Below are 17,285 nucleotides of genomic sequence, written 5' to 3'. Positions count from 1 at the left end.
CTGCAGTCCATCTTCCTAGTCTCATTTTCTATCTGTGTACTTATATACAGACACAAAACTTAAGACTAAGAGTGGTAAGACATACCACTTTTCTGTTCTGTTAGAACGAGGTTCCTTTCCCTAATCTATATAAACCTAATGTGAACCAATCACTGTGGCTCACTCTTGAAATCCCAGCACTTTGGAAGGCCGAGGCAGGCAGATTGCTTGAGCTCAGCAGTTTGAGACCAGCCTGAGCAACATGGCAAAACCCCATCTTTACAAAAAAATATAAAAATTAGCAGAGGATGGTGGCACATGCCTGTAGTGTTAGCCACTCAGGAGGCCGAGGTGGGAGGATGGCTTGAGCCTGGAAAGCAGAGGCTGCTGTGAGCCAAAACAGGACAACTGCACTCCAGCCTTGGAAACGGAGTGAAATTGTCTCAATAAAATCAATAAAATAATAATAAAATAAAATTAATAAATAAACCCATTGTGAGACAAGCTGATTCTGTTTTAATTATTGTTTGAAATTTGATATTCCTAAACTCCAATTAATGGAATTTTTATTTTAAAACCTCAGGTTAAAGTTTAAAGAGTACTGTCCACAGGCCTGATGATGCTCTGAGGTCAGTTAATAACACATCAAAAAGAGAAATATCATTTCCCTTTTGTTGCAATAATTGAAACACAAAACCCAGCAACTGCTCCCATCAGGAAGAATCTTTCTCTGTTTGCTCAGGAAAGCAAAGTTCATTGATTTAAAGACTCCTTGGTAGCTACCAGCTAGTTCCCACTGTTCCTAGTTATTCATTCTAAAAACTCGTATTGTCTTATCATTCTGTAAAGCTCATATCTTGGGCTAACTCAGAAACTAGAGGGAGGTTTGAAGGTGGAGAACGGTCCTTCAAAGATGGAGAATGTTTCCCCTGAGGTGGGGTTTTCACCTGCTGGCTTTCGCCTACAATGTTGCAGGTTTGGGTGGACTTCAAGGCTCCATGGGAGCAGCAGCACTGGCTGGTCCTCTTTTCACAGTGGCAGATGGATGGTGGGCAGCCCACACTGGCTGACCTCCTCAGACTCCTTTGTCAAATGGAAAACTCCCTTGCCCTTGCCCACAGGGTGAATGATATAAATTTTCTCGCAATTTTAAAAAATATACTTTAAGTTCTGGCATACATGTGCAGAACGTGCAGGTTTGTTACATAGGTATACACGCACCATGGTGGTTTGCTGCATCCATCAACCCACCATCTACATTAGGTATTTCTCCTAATGCTATGCCTCCCCTAACCACTGACCCCCATGACAGGCCCCGGTGTGTGATGTTCCCCTCCCTGTGCCCATGTGTTCTCATTGTTCAACTCCCACTTATGAGCGACAGCATGAGGTGTTTGGTTTTCTGTTCTTGTGTTAGTTTGCTGAGAATGACAGTTTCCAGCTTTATCCATGTCCCAGCAAAGGACATGAACTCATCCCTTTTTATGGCTGCATAGTATTCCATGGTGTATATGTGGCACATTTTCTTTTCCAGTCTAAGATTGATGGGTTCGTTCCAAGTCTTTGCTATTGTGAATAGTGCTGCAATAAACATACATGTGCATGTGTCTTTATAATAGAATGATTTATAATCCTTTGGGTATAATATACTCGGTAATGGGATTGCTGGGTCAAATGGTATTTCTGGTTCTAGATCCTTGAGGAACTGCCACACTGTTTTCCACAATGGTTGAATTAATGTACACTCCCACCAATAGTGTAAAATCATTCCTATTTCTCCACATCCTCTCCAGCATCTGTTGTTTCTTGACTTTTTAATGATTGCCATTCTAACTGGAGTGAGATAGCATCTCATTGTGGTTTTGATTTGCATTTCTCTAATGACCAGTGATAGTAAGCTTTTTTCCTACACTTGTTGGCCATATAAATGTCTTCTTTTGAGAAGTGTCTGTTCATATCCTTTCCTCACTTTTTGATGGGGTTGTTTTTTTCTTGCAAATTTAAGTTCTTTGTAGATTCTGGATATTAGCCCTTTGTCAGATGGATAGGTTGCAAAAATTTTCTCCCATTCTGTAGGCTGCCTGTTCACTCTGATGATAGTAGAGAAGCCTCTTTTACTGTGGGGAAGCCCTTTAGTTTAATTAGATCCCATTTGTCAATATTGGCTTTTGTTGCCATTGCTTTTGGTGTTTTGGTCATGAAGTCTTTGCCTATGCCTATGTCCTGAATGGTAATTCCTAGGTTTTCTTTAAAATCCTTGCCTTCCAAATAATGCTGGGAGGCTAAAAAAAAAGTTGGGATATCCTTGGTGACAAATTATCAGCCTATAGTCACAGAGGCAATTAGGAGCAGGGTTGCAATAAGACAGAAGGAGGCCTTCATGAGATACAGTCCCAGCCCCCAGTCCCAGTTGAGCCACCCAGCTCAACACTCAGGCCAGGAGACTTCTGCATAGAGGATGATAATCTACTTCACAAAATTACTATCAGGAATACAAAACAATAGCCTATGGAAAATTCCCCAGCAAAGTGCATCTATTAGATGTTTAGTAAGTATTAGAGGTCTTTATTTCTGTATTGTTTCTACCATCTGAGAAATCCTGGTAGAAAATGGTGTAAAGGGTGTGACTCCTTTGAACCCGGTGAAAGAAAGCGGTTTGGGGACAACATTCAACATGTGTTACAGGCTGGTGGCCCACATTGGGTGTTCCGGAGGAACCCCACACAAAGTGGCCTACCTGGTGGTCGTCCGGATGGTGTTTTCTTTTGTATGATTGTGCTCTTTGCTCACTTTTTCTGTAAGGAGAAAGAATGAAACATACACCTCTTAGGTTGTTCTCACTCAACTTGCATCTCTTAGCCTTAAACAGAAAACCCTCAACATCTCTCTTTTTCTTTATGGTTTTCTTTTGATTTTTTAAACATCCAGATCCTCCCCAACTTACTGGAAAATACAATCATTGAAAGCATGTCAATAGTATCCATAAAAATATTTTATTAAAAACCAATCAGGATGGGCGTTGTGGCTCATGCCTGTAATCCCAGCATTTTAGGAGGCCGAGGCAGGTGAATCACTTGAAGTCAGGAGTTTGAGACCAGCCTGGCCAACATGGTGAAACTTCATCTCTACTGAAAATGCAAAAATTAGTCGGGTATGATGGCGTGTGCCTGCAATCCCAGCTACTTGGGAGGCTGAGGCAGGAGAATTGCTTGAAACCAGGAGATGGAGGTTCCAGTGAGCCAAGATTTTGCCACTGCACTCCAGCCTGGGCAACAGAGTGAAACCCTGTCTCAAAAAAAATAAAAACCGATCAAAGAGAAACAGTTAATGACAAATATCAAGTGTGTGGTCTGATCTGAATGAGGCCTTAGTAAGCGCGCGCGCGCGCGCACACACACACACACACACACACACACACACACACACACACACACACAGTTATGGGCAGAGACAGTTATTTCCACTGTATCTTTCCCCAGCTGAAAATTTCTGCTTTCCTCTGATTCAGCATGAAAACTGCAGTTGTTGCAACTGTTCCGCCTCTGACTTTGGTGACAACCTTTAAGCCTTCTGTATTGTGAGGCCCCTTTGTGAGAGGGGAATATAAAAACAGCTTAAGACCTCTTGGTGCTGCAGTCATTCAGCATTTATTCTGATAAATGTCATAAGGGACAAAAAAATATCATTTAGACAAGAGGTAGACCCTCCCTTACTGTGGCTTGAGGTCTATATCTATCAGCTGCCAGAAATTATTTAATGAGCTTTCAAGAACACAAAAGTTGAACTCTGGCCTTCCCACTCCAGTTCAAATGTGAGGCCCTACCTTGACGGTCACAACTGTCAATGGTTTCTTTTACTATCCAGAAGAAATCTTGCCAATTCTATAAGAGTTTCAGACTTAAGCAACAGGGCCAGTGAACAACTCTTAATCTTGTGGATTTGGGGAAAAATTTAAACAAAGATTTGCAACACCTGTCTCGCACTTTGTACTACTAGTCTGAAGCTACTGCGTGTGTGTGTGCACAGACAATTCATTTCTGTCCACTCAACAATGACAACGAGCGGGAATTTGGATTCACAGCCAGTACTCTTTCAGAGAGCAGGAAATCGGGGCTAAATGACTTGTCTGAGGTCACCCAGGCAGTGACAGCGCCAGGGTGAGAATGCTCAGACACCAAGTTTTTAGCTGATAGGAGACTGCGACAGCACATGGTTTAGAGACAGACTTTCTGAAAAGAACCATGCAGGTCTCACTTTTGCAAATTTTAACCCCTCAATCATTATTAAAGTTATATTGTTTTTAAAGAGGCTTCATCCTTCAGAAAAGAAAAACTAGCATGTTTTGGAGCTTGCAAAGATCTGTGGGTCCTATTAAGTTTACAGAATTGGTGATTTCAGCTACTGCAGAGATCTGCACAAACACAGTCCCTGTTTGAGGTCCTGGAGGCCACTGTTTTCAGCACCATCTGATTACTACGCAGCTATGGGCTGTGTTGCCAGGTCAATGAGAAGGTGAACTATTATGGTGACAGACGGATTTTAGCTTTTTTTCCCTCTTTCCTGGTACCTTCCTGAAGAGAGAATTTATGGATGCTTTATATTTGTTATTCATAAGAAAACAGAGTTTGTCGAACATTAGTAACAGATTTTCTTGATGCATAAACCTTAATATTTAGGCCAGTGCTTGACTTTGGACAAGGTATTTGCATGTATTTCTATCTGCATCTTATATATCTATATACCATCAACCTCAATCACGTGCGAAAAATAGAAGCGTATTAAATTTGCTAGGGACAAATGGTGTGTGGCTTGAAAGAGATGACAAAAGGAACAACTTAGGCACTGCGATCTTTAACTATTTCATCTCGACACCTCACTGAGCTGGTAATTACTGCACTTTTCTATTGTAAGTATGTGCAGTACGAAGAGTTGGTTTACAAAAACTGTCCTTCTAAGGCTGTAGCTGGAAATAGTTCTCATACTTTCATCTTTTGCTTTTTCTTCCTTTGTTTTGCTTTTGTTTTGGCAAGATACAATAAAATCTCATTAATTCAGACCACACTAATTTGGAAGTCATAGTAATTCAGTCACTGTTGGAATACATCGAAATTTATCTTTGGCACATTAAAAAAAAAACGCTGTTAATCAGATCAACTCCCTCAAAAATTAGAGGTGAGGTGTTTAGCCCAGTCAACAGGAATCATTTGCGCAGAATTGAATAGAGTTTTAATTTCAAGTGATTCTTAACTATTTATTAGGGAAACTTTGGCAGGAATTTTACTTGGCAACACTTTATTAACTGTTAGTTTGGGTGGCATATACATGTGTTAAAGCAATAAAATTGATTTCTGTCTAAGAAATCTGTAATTCAAGTTGTTTTTTTTTTTAAAAAAACTGTGTTAGAAGGGTTTTCCTTCAGTGATTTCCAATTATTGACATTTTTCTGCACATAAACATACCCGACAGTTGAAAGAGGAGCTCGGAAGCCATCTTCACAGAGATATCCTGACTGAAGAGGTTTCTCTCTGGGGGTACTCTGCCCTCTGGCATCTTCTGTAAGGGTTCGGTTTTTTCTCGCCCGATTAAAGTGCTGTAGCCAACATTCCGGTTGGGTGATATTGAGACGTGGGAGTCCTGGATGTCCACCTCCATGGGTTCCTCTTTAATCTTCACCATCTGTGTTTCCTTGTAGCTTTCCGCTGCAAGTAGGTGAATGAAGAGAAACAAAAACACCACCATTTCTTAATTCCAAGCTAGATCCAGTTTCTAATCACAGAGAAAAACCATGAAGACTGTGTCAGGGAAGAAAAGAGCGCGTGTGCATGGCACATCGGACCATAGTTTGAAAACTATTGGTGCAACCATCTGATAACTGAAACAGTAGGAGACTTCAGTTTTTTTTTAGCCCAGATTCAGGGGCTTGTTCAGGGTCACACAGATGGCAGCAGGGCCAGGCCTTGACCTGCAAGCTGGAGCCTAGGTTTCTGGACCAAGGTCTCTCACCACCCACATGTGCCCTTCCTTTCTACCAAGCTGTTTCCAGAACTCAGAGAGGACATGGTAAATGTCTGTTCTTGCTCTGTAACTTACTCAATTCAGTGAATCCAATAAGAACAACCACCTGAATATTAAGGTTTTCTCCTTTTTTTTTTGAGATGTAGTTTAACTCTTGTTGCCCAGGCTAGAGTGCAGTGGCACGATGTGGGCTCACTGCAATCTGCACCTCCCGGGTTCGAGCGATTCTTCTGCCTCATCCTCCCAAGTAGCTGGGACTACAGGCATTGACACAATACCCAGCTAATTTTTGTATTTTTAGTAGAGACGGGGTTTTGCCATGTTAAACCAGGCTGGTCTTGAACTCCTGACCTCAGGTGATGTACTGGCCTTAGCCTTTCAAAGTGCTGGGATTACAGCCGTGAGCCACTGTGCCTGGCCTCTCTCTCTATTTTTTAAGCTCTGACCAATTGCTTTTCTCTATTCTAGGGCACATACATTAATCAACGATAAATATGGTCAATTCAAGTGAGACATTTGCACCTTGCTGGAGGTGTAGGGAAGACCACACAGGAAGTTAACTGCAGCCCAAGGAGCAACACCCAGAAAAACAGGCATCTTACAAGTTGTAATAATGGTATAATTTACTGTTTGTCATTTAGGTGTGACTATTAGATGTTGGGTCTTTAGTCTGAAACACATATGCTTTGTAAGGGTGGAGTGTCTATGTCCATGTATTGCTCAGAGTTAATGATAAATCATCTTTGAAACAAGGTGGGACAATTAGCCCAGAAAGTAAATTGCATCACTTTAAAATAAGGCCACATTTTCAAATTAATAATAATGATTAGTAACTAGTGTGTACTCAGCACTCTGGAAAACAAAAAACAACGAGGATTTTGAGAGTTGAACAGACAGATGATGGACAGACTAAGATAGCGTAGTGGGTTGAATGGTGGTCCCCTAAAAGAAACATTTAAATCCTAACCACAGAAACTTGTGAATGTGAATGTGACCTTACTGGGGGAAAAAAGAGGTAAAAGGTCTTTGCAGATGTATTAAGTCAACACTCTCAAGATGAAATCATCCTGGATCATCTAGGCGGGTCCCAAATCTACTGACAAGTGTCCTAATAAGATACAGAAGAGGACGAGACAGGGCAACAGTGGAAAAGGCAATATGAAAACAGAGACAGAGGCTGGAGTCATGCAGCCACAAACCAACGAGTCCCTGGAGCCACCAGAAGCTGCAAGAGGCACAGAAGGATTTTCTTCTAGAGCCTCTGGAAGGAGCACAGCCAGACTAACATTTTGATTTCAGACTTCTGGAACTCAGAACCATGAGAGAATAAATATCTGTCGTTTTAAGCTTCCAACTTTGTGGCAGTTTGTCACAGCAGATGTAAGAAACTTGATAGACAGATAGATAGATAGATGATAGATAGATAGATAGATAGATAGATAGATAGATAGATAGATGGGCAGGCAAATAGATACACAGACGCGCAGATAGAAAAAACAGTAAGAATCAGTGTAAAGGAAGTGCTGATCTGTGGGACAGTAAGGAGATGTCATCAAGGAAACCTCATTGTTAGAAGCTGGGAGGTCCAAGAAACTATGCTTTCCTTGGAAAGCATGACATGGGTGAACATCAAATACATAGTTTATTGACTAGTAGTTTAAAGAAAAAGAAGAGCATTTTAACCTAAATGATTAAAATTAATACAGTCCTATCAATAAGATCTTATGTAAGAAGAGTGCTAATTGCTCTTTTTTCTTCCTGACATATTACACATGCTTCTCAGGGAAAACTGTTTGTTTTTTGTCAACAGCTAAACTGCAGGCAAGGGTGGTATTTACTTTAGATCCCTTCCTGCTTTCCCTACTCCTGCCAAGCTGTTTTTTCTCTGCATGTCTGTGAAGCAGCTCATAAAAATCGAGTTCACTAATTCAGTCAGTCACGATAAAAAATATTTAAAAAGAAAGAAAGAGACGAAGAAGAAAGCTGTCCAAGATACATGCTTAGCTTCTCTGCCTTTACTTCCAGTCCATCTGATTCTTCACGGAGGACTGATCTTCCTCCCTCAGGCCCCTTAGGGGATCTGGTGACCTCACAGCCATCCTGACCTCCAGCCAGATCACCCACCCTCATGGGCAGTCACAACACAGCTTCCTTTGTCATGCTCCCCCAAAGTACCTAATATTTGGAAAATAAACAGTGGGGTCAGTGTCATAGGTACATAACGATGCCTCTGAATCTTGCACTGGGAAGTCATTCTAAGGCCTGGGGACAAACACAAAAGAATACTAGGACAAATACAAAGGGATTCACTTCGTTTAAAAAAATCTTGACACTATAAAAAGCAAAGCCAGAAAGAAGCTCTCTTATTTATCTTCTCTTCACACCTCACACCACCCTGACTCATTTCCCTAGCTTTGACCATGGAATAAAAAAAATCACCTGGCTATCTGCACCACTAAATTTAATGAAATTAGTTTTTAAAAGCTTCCTGGGATCACCTAAAAAAAAAAAAGTGTGATTTACATAAAGTGCTTTCTGCTCTTTCTTATGACAACCCTTGCCCTTTCAAGAATGCACAAAAACACCGATTACCAATAAAAAGTCTTTGGCCTTCTTAATCTACTTGACAGATTCCAGACTCACAGAGAGTAGTTTTTCAAACTAAGATCTCAACGGGCAAGTGAAACAATGGACAAATAATACAGTAAATACCACATTCCCTTCTCTTCCATGCAATAGCATTATTGCCAGGTGTTTTCTTGCCTTTTCTTTTCAAGCAGGATTTCTCAACCTTGGTACTACTGACATTTGGGGCCGGATAATCTTTGTAGACGGGGACTAAATTGGGCATTGTAGGGTGTTTAGCAACATCCTTGGTCTCTCTACCCACTAGATAGCAGTAGCACTATCCTCTAGTTTTTGTTGTTGTTGTTGTTGTTTTTTAAGAGATGGAGGTCTCACTATGTTGCCCAGGCTGGGTCATAGCACACTGCAGACTCGAATTCCTGGCCTCAAGCAACTGTCCTGCCTCAGCCTCCTGAGAAGCTGGGACTACCTGCACAGGCCAGCACACTGGGCTCCATCCTCTAGTTTTAACAACCAAACATGACTGCAGATATTGCCAAATTTTCTTGGGGGCTGGGCAGCGGCTAAATCACCCTCGTCGAAAACCACAGCTCTGTTTTTTGCCACACTCTAGCTTTTGGTCCAAAAAAAGTTCAAACACAAGACAAAGAAGAAAGAAAAAGCTCCTTTCATTTCTAGCCTAGGCCTGGTATCAATCACCATCTCAGCCAGGTTCCTGGACAGGCTGACCTGGGAACACAGGTTTCTGTTACCTACTTCACTTGGTCCCCAGGTCAGCTCTCTTCTTTTTGCCTGGGGTGTTCTAACATAACAATGGTTGAATTAATCATTTCTACTCACTCTTAGCTTTGTTTCCCATACCCAGGGACATGTCTACACATCTAGAATTTTATTCTTTCTGGACACATACAGCGTGAATCCTTTCAGAGCCTCTTCCCAAAATAATAGGACAAATATTCATTTTATCCCAAGTGGTCTATATGTTGTTGCTGCTGGTGTGGTGGTGTGCCTGAAGTCTGAGCCACTCAGGAGGCTGACGTGGGAGGATCTATTGAACCAGGGAGCTCGAGGCTACAATGAGCTAGGATTGTGCTACTGTACTCCAGCCTGGGCAACAGAGGGAGACTGTCACAAAAAAAAAATCCCCAAAAACAAAAAACTCACAAGATATTTCAAAGGTTGAATAGGAATGAGTTGGTGGCTGACTGGAGTCTGAATTAAGAATGAAAAGACAGGCTGGCTCTGTGCACTTTGGGAGGCCGAGGTGTATGAATTGCTTGAACCCAGGAGTTCAAGACCAGCCCGGGCAACATGGCAAAACCCTGTCTCCTAAAAAAGTACAAAATTAGCTGGGTGTGGTGGCACACACCTGTAGTCCCAGCTACTTGGGAAGATAAGATGGGGGGATCATTTGAGCCTGGGAGGTCAAGGCCACAGTGAGTCCTGATTGTACCACTACACTCCAGCCTGGGCAACAGAGCAAGACCCTATCTCAATTTTAAAAAAAAGAATGAAGAAACAAATTTGAGAGAAATCATGGATGAAACTTGTACAGGAATTGGATGAGCGGCAGGTAAGATAAAAACAAAGTCCTGTGAATTGTAAGCTGCTAAGGTTTGCAAGATAATATCAATAGGAATAATGAAAGCAGAAAAGTTGGGCCAAAGAGAAATCCAGGAGAAGTTCTGTGTTGCCTAAGTATTTATGTTTCCCACAAGAAGTGGAGGTTGTGATGGCTTATAGGCGGAAGGGAAGGGCATTTGTGACACAGAGATGGGAAGTCATCTGATTTCCTGGGACTGAGTGAGGTCTGCAAAAGAGAGCGAGCAGAGGGCAGTGGATGGGGTGGAACTGCTGTTACCTATCCTTAAAGAGAAGGAGGAAGAAAATAGCAAGGAAAAGAGGTGGAGATGGAATAGTTCCACTTCTCCCATGGAAGCTGGGAGAGAAGCAAGAGGCTCCGCAAGTGCCACGTCAGCTTCCTGCTCTCTGCCTTCTGGCCCTTGAATTCCTGCACCTGCTCAACGATTCCTTCTCTGTCCCACAGAAATTCTCAGCCCCACCCTCCCTGCCTCATCCCTGAGCACTCCTCCATGTGACTTTATGCTCCTGTAATACTGAAATATTCCAGTTGCTTGAACAGGCCATGCTTCCCCTTACCTTATCTTTTTTATGTGCCCTCTCCTTCCAAAATATCCTAATAAAACCCTATTCAGATGTCCCCTCTGTGAGCAGCCATCCTGTATTTTCCTCGGGTGGCACTTTCTCCCTCATCTTTTCTATATCTAGATTGTTCGTACCTTGCAAATATTGTTATGTCTTACACAATAATTATTTTGTACAGATTAATTAATTTCCCCTCTGGACTGAACTCTCAGGGGAGTGCTTGATTCTTGTTCATCTTTCATCCCCAAGACAGCACAGGGCATGGCGCATTGAGCAAGTTTAATGCTACGTTTGCCATATTATCACCTGAGGTGTGGCACGCGGTGGTGTGTAATGTTATCCTCCCTTTCCTTGGCCTTCAGTCTGCAAACACTCATACATGCTACAGATTACAACAAAATATGAAAGGATGGGAAATTGGAAATGGCACTGAAATAAACAATATCAGTTGGTCCTTCCGTCTAGACTGCATGCTATCATGATTTGGAACTAGTATTGTAGAACAAGAAGCTTAAAAGAGCAACTGGAAGCACTGCCAGCTATGCTATACTGACACACACCATTCCCTTTCTAGAGCTTTTCAATGTATAAATTAAAAAGCTTTCATCTCCAACTTACCAGGCTCAAAGATACAAAGGTCTTGGTTGGGCAAATAACCTCCACATATGAAATTTGATTCCTGCTGCTCTTGGGTTTGATCATTACTCAAAACTTTGTGAAAAAGAATGCAGACTAAAAGGACAAATAAAGTGAAACAAATGATCAGGACCCAAAGTGAGATCCCATGGTAACATCTTTATCTGGGGCCTGGCACCTGCTGGCATCTGATAAAGGCAAGATGCCTGCTCCGTTTGCCTTCTCCTTTTGCCTTTCCAAACCCACAGTGGAATGAAGAGTTGGGCTGGGTTGTCTTGGTTGCTCAGAGAGTGGAGGCCAAGGATGGAGGCAGAAAAGGAAATGTTTATTCCACAGAAGTCTATACTAGGTATTTGGCTTTTCCTAAGCAGTGTGTAAGTGAAGCAGCCTTAGGTCCTGAAGCCATTCCTTTACCCTATGGCTGGAGCTAGGTACCCAGTGCAATTGAGATATCTTGTGTCTCCAGCCTTGTTATGAGAATTAAGAACCCAGTGCTTAGATGCCGAATGTTATTCTCCCTTTTGGCTTTTTTACTCTACACTGTGTCTCCCTCTGTATCACAGAACAGAAGCAGAAGTCTATTGAGACAAGTGTTATGTTCTATAAAGGATTGGCTTATTATATGCTTCTTCTCCATGGAAAGTTACATATTAAATTTCATATTTCTCTACCATGTGGCCCTTAGTGGGAAAAAGCTCCCCATTCCTACTCTGGGGAGTGAATTCCAATACTGGGGCTTGCCCATGGGTGCTGCCACACCCCAGAGAGAGGCAATGCACGCCCTGTTCCTATGCCTGCTTTCCCTCCTGGACACACTGGCCATCTGTTCTTGGGGAAAAAGAGAGGACACTCTCTCCATAAAATAAAACAGTAGTGGGGCACATTTTCCTTTAGTTCTCCTCAATATAAAAGAAACTTCAAGGTGGGTAGCTTTCAACAGAAAATCCATACAATAACTTCCAGTAAACACACACACACACACACACACACACACACACACACAATTGCTCAGAATAGTGCAGGAAAAACTGGAAAAAGTGAGCAAACTATGAGACCAAGCAAATGTTTATGATGAAGATGATAAAAAAAACCTGTGTCAAATTAAGTATTTAATTAATTCATTCATTAATTGAATTAAATACTCTTTTCTGGGTGGTGACACCAATCTTTACAGTAGCCTAAACATTAGAATAATTTTTGTTAAAATAATAAAACTAAGTTTTTCTGTATGCCTCCTCTTTCTTTCACAGACACACACACACACACACACACACACACACACACACACACAATTTTATTCCTAAAACAATTTCAAAGGTATTTTATCAGAATTGACTTCTTGAATTTGATCATCAAAATCATAAAGTAACCAACATTTTCCCTCTGTATCAGTATAACACCTGGAAATTTAGTAAGGAAAATTAAAATGTCTGAAGAATTAGCTATGTAAATTAGAATTCATAATTAAGTACACAGAGGTGAGCAGATCAACTTAAGAGTCAGTTTTAGAAAAACTCTCTAGAAGCACCAGATATTCTATTTTACTAATTGTTTTGAATTTACAAAGAACAAGTATGCCTTAAAAATGCTGAGCTCCAACTTTACAGGTAAAAAAGAATTAGTGAGAGTTGGAATTTCTTTCTAGAGTACATGAAACACATCATTTTCTACAAGATCAAAGCACTTGTTGCTTTCCTTTTATGTAGATTTTAAAATCAGTCTCGTGTCTTCTATACCAGTTTTCAGTGCAACATGTCCTTGACTGAGATAACTCAGATGGATATCTGCAAATGTTTTCAGACTGGCCATAGTACTAAGCCCACACCTGCAGTATAAGTTTTCAACTTGACTCTGGTGACCAGATATCATAATATGTCCATCAAACATAACAAATTCTGCACTCAATTTCACTTTTGTCCAAATCCAAATCCAAATTAAAATCTTTCAGTCACTGGGGGCTCAGGGAGATTAGCTTTGCCAGCCCAGCAGATGATATGGGGTGGCTCAGTCATTATCTGTTGAACTTTGAGTGTCCTGGTGTTAAATGTAAAACCTCTCCCGATCATCTTGTTTTCTTTTCATTTAACGATTTCACTAGAAATTAGCTAAAGAGGTGCATTTGAACTGTATATATGCCATTTGGTAACATTCCAAATGATCTCATTTTAAAAAAATTAACCTATTTTTCATCTAATGTCCAGAATATACTTTTCTTGTCTCATGTTAAAAAGCCAGAAAAAGAAAAAAGCGAAAACGGTCAATTAAAGTATCTGATCTAACCTTAAAGCTATTTAACATTATTATCCTTTGCCATTTCATAAATCGAAGCCCTGTCCATCCTTATCTGTTGTGATTAATAGGCCTTTATATACCCTTCCATGAACCAGAGTGCTAGTGTGTGTGCATGTGTGTGTATGTGTGAATGTGTGTGTGTGTGCGTGCATGTGTGTGGCTCCTAAACAGGATTCCTGGCAATGGTTCATGCCTATAATCCCAGCACTTTAAGAGGCTGGGGCAGGAGGATCACTTTTAATATGGATGATTTTCAAAATGAGACGGTACATCAAAATCAGTCTAGAAATCCCCTCTAAAACATAACAATCTAAAATATATAAATTCTGGCCAGGCACAGTAGCTCACACCTATAATCCCAGTACTTTTGGAGGTCAAGGTGGGAGGACTGCTTGAGGCCAGAAGTTCAAGAGCAGCCTCGGTAACATAGGAGAATCAGTCTCTACAAAAGATAAAAATCAAAAAATTAGTTGTGCATGGTGACACATGCCTGTATTCCCAGCTACTTGGGAGGCTGAGAAGGAAGGATAGTTTGAAGCCAGAAGTTTGCGGCTGCAGTGAGCTATAATCATGCCACTGTACTCCAGCCTGAGGGACAGAGAGAGACCCTGTCTCAAAAAAAAAAAAAAAAGAGAGAGAGAGAGAAAAATGATGAAAAATAAACAATTCCTGAAAGATTCAGTAGTATTCCTGCTGCCATAAAAAAATTACCAAAAAGCAAAGGCTGTCTCTGTCAACTGATGGGTAGGCCATTGCTTTATGCACAAAGAGTTGGCGGACAGAGGGATTCCTTAATGCCCAAGGAAGGAAAGGAGAAAAATAAATTTTATTTTAATAACTGAGTTTGTCAATTTTTCAAGTATTTTCCACTTCCAGAGGGTCAAAAAGCTTCAATATATGCAGACAAGTTTCACATGCTTTTCTTATGTGGTGTAACATATTACTAATATGTACTAGTATATAAACACTAATATATACTAGTAATATTAATCTACTAATACTGCTATTGTAAATGATAATGGATGTGTAGCAAGGATATTTCTGCTGAGAAGCTGTGACTACTTCACTTCTGCTGATCAATGTTCCCAGCAGGCAGGGAAGGGCTGGTAAACATGCAGAGTGGAGCATCAGATAACAACAGAGACCAGAACGCAGGCAATACCAGGAATAAGATATGGTAGCAATAGATGGGGTGGGAAGGGGATGTAGGCTCCATGCAGGTGAAGGTCTTATTCACTTTTGTATCCTTCGTGCCCAAATAGGGCTTGAAAAACAGCAACAGCTCAATAAAGACTGGCCGAATGAATGAATAAGTGAAATAAAACAAAAAGGAGGTCACTAAGAAGAAATGGAAAGATAGAATGAGAAATATAGAGTTCATTTAAATCCCAAGAAATCTTCAAAACAGCCTGTGAGTCTGTGTTTTTGATAGGACACTGTCTCTAGTCCCATGCCTGTGGGAGTCGCTGGATTGTGGGGTGGGAGCTCCCGCTGGTGGATGACATTCCCTCTGATCTCTCACTTCCCCATAGCTTCTGGAGATACAGAGTGCATGGATATTCCCTTGATGTATTTTGGCTGTGTTTCAACCTTCTTTTCCAAATACTTGTTAAATCAAAGCTACTTACAAGTAGTGTAAGCAACTCAGTTTAATTTCCCTTCCTCTCTCTGGTTCCTGTGTCCTTTCTAGCTCAGGTGATGAACACCAGTCAAACAGACAGTAGAGGGAAGAGAAGGTAACCCTTACACTGGTTACCGAGGCCCTAATCACTGAACACTCACAGTTACACACAGGATTGATACTCCAGCCCTGGGTGTCTCCAGGAGAGCTGAGCGTCGGGTAGGAAGAGCTTTCCAGTATGAACAACGTTTTAGAAGAAAATATTTTCAACTGTATGATAGGATAAACAGAGTCCAAAATGTAGTGGGGGCTAGCAGAAGTAATTGAAAGGGTTTGTCTTGATTAAATGTGTAATTCTGTCCTGATTAAACTATCTTCCTAGTCCCAGCTTTCTTCTTTCGTCTTCACAGCTCTTCGGAAAAAAAGTTCTAAAAAAAGTATCACTTAACTACTTCCCAATATGTTGGCTAAACAAACATGGCTGATTTCCAAGTGGAGGTTCTTACTAATATTTGAATGTGCAGAAGCAAGAGATCCCGCTCACGTAATCAGGTCCACAGTTCAGTGCAATTTCACCTCTTGTACTCATTAATCCTTGGTTCTGCTGAGGGCCTCTTTCCCTCTTGAGTTGAGGGACTATTAGTGTACCTTTGGCAGCATGCATGTGGATCACAGGGAGCTCTGTAAGGTTGTCCCCATAAATGCCCTCTACCTCAAAATAGCAGGAAGAATCTCTGGTAGCAAAAACAGGGGAAGTGTATGCACATGTTTAGGGCACGAGTAGGTTTATGGGGAAAAGGATGGTAGTAGTCAGAAGTAAAGAACAAGTTCATAATTTATTCTTTAAACAGTGACCTTTGCCATCCGATTTTGTACCTAAGATAAAATGTGATGGATCATGCATAAATTCTATCACCTCTCCTCTCCAGCTGTGGAGATAAGTGATACAAGCATATGGCAAGCCACAGGAAACCAGGAAATGTGCTTGAATCCAGCTGCTATCCCGTAGTTAGAAAAAAGGAAGTAAATTAACTCACAGCACAAACTCAGGATGACTTAAAATGGGAAAAATACATACATGGGTGGAGTAAAGAGAAGAATTATCATATGGGAGGACAAACATCCCTTCAGAAAGAATACCACAGGTCCTTACAACTTGATAGTGAGAAAACACTTTTAAATCATTTGACTTTCTGTAAGAATCATAAAAGACATAAGAGAAAAATAATTTTCTTTGTGAAAGTTTCCATTACTGGGCTAATATGGACACTCCCCTGCCCAATGGAAAGGGTCCCATCCCTCCCAGACTATGTGCATCTTCCAGTGTAGTGTGCACATGCGCTGAGTAACCCCTGCCCCACCACGCAGTAGAGCCCCTGCCCAGCGGATGACCTGGCCACTTGGCAGCAGACAGGCTACTTAGCAATGAGGATTCCCTTCTCCAGGGGTAGGTCCATGAGACCAGCATGTGCCCAGATGGGCACTGTATCCATGGGGTTTAATTATGCAATGTGAATATTCCCCTTCTTTGACATGAATAAGTTAAAGGTGAAAGGTTAATATGGTGATGAGAAGAAAAACCACTGTGGAATGAGAATGCTTTCGGTATCTCTTTGAGGAAAATAACAATTATGCTCTCCCCTCACAAGATTACTACTGTATTAACATATAGCCAAAAGGGCTGCTGGGAGGAACCCAAAGAACCTAGAATGGTGCAAGGTACACAGCTTCTATCCATCAAGGAAACTTGTCCATTGAGTGAAAAACTGAGCAGATTGTTTGACTGGTTACTCAAATATTTGCAATCACACTGTGACTGGATCTCTCCGAAAATAAAGCTTCTTCTCAGAGTTGTCATCATCAAATCATATTTACTAGTGGCCTCTCCGTTTGTGCCCCAGTATGTGTTACAGATAAGGTAACATCTGTAGTCATTTATAGCAGAAACAGAAAGTGATGCAGGAATCCAAGAGGAAGGCCTAGATATCAT

At 41.2% G+C, this 17,285-nt stretch overlaps 1 protein-coding gene across 20 annotated transcripts in view; it reads right to left on the bottom strand.

Annotated features, from left to right (window-relative positions):
• ZNF827 (zinc finger protein 827) overlaps positions 1 to 17,285 on the bottom strand; it is a 177,473-nt gene that overhangs the window by 82,340 nt on the left and 77,848 nt on the right. For all 20 annotated transcript variants that reach the window (XR_013532875.1, XR_013532876.1, XM_035292882.3 and 17 more), the window contains 2 exons: positions 5,439 to 5,678; positions 2,717 to 2,774 (listed from right to left, as the gene is read on the bottom strand). Coding sequence is in view for 18 of the 20 variants with exons in the window: in XM_035292882.3 (XP_035148773.1) it covers positions 2,717 to 2,774; positions 5,439 to 5,678 (298 nt within the window). In the remaining 2 variants the exon portion in view is untranslated. The remainder of the gene's footprint in view (positions 1 to 2,716; positions 2,775 to 5,438; positions 5,679 to 17,285) is intronic.

Source organism: Callithrix jacchus, chromosome 3 (genome assembly GCF_049354715.1).
Source record: "Callithrix jacchus isolate 240 chromosome 3, calJac240_pri, whole genome shotgun sequence".
In the NCBI taxonomy this organism is placed as follows: Eukaryota; Metazoa; Chordata; class Mammalia; order Primates; family Cebidae; genus Callithrix; species Callithrix jacchus.
This window is presented reverse-complemented; position numbering and strand designations above follow the sequence as displayed.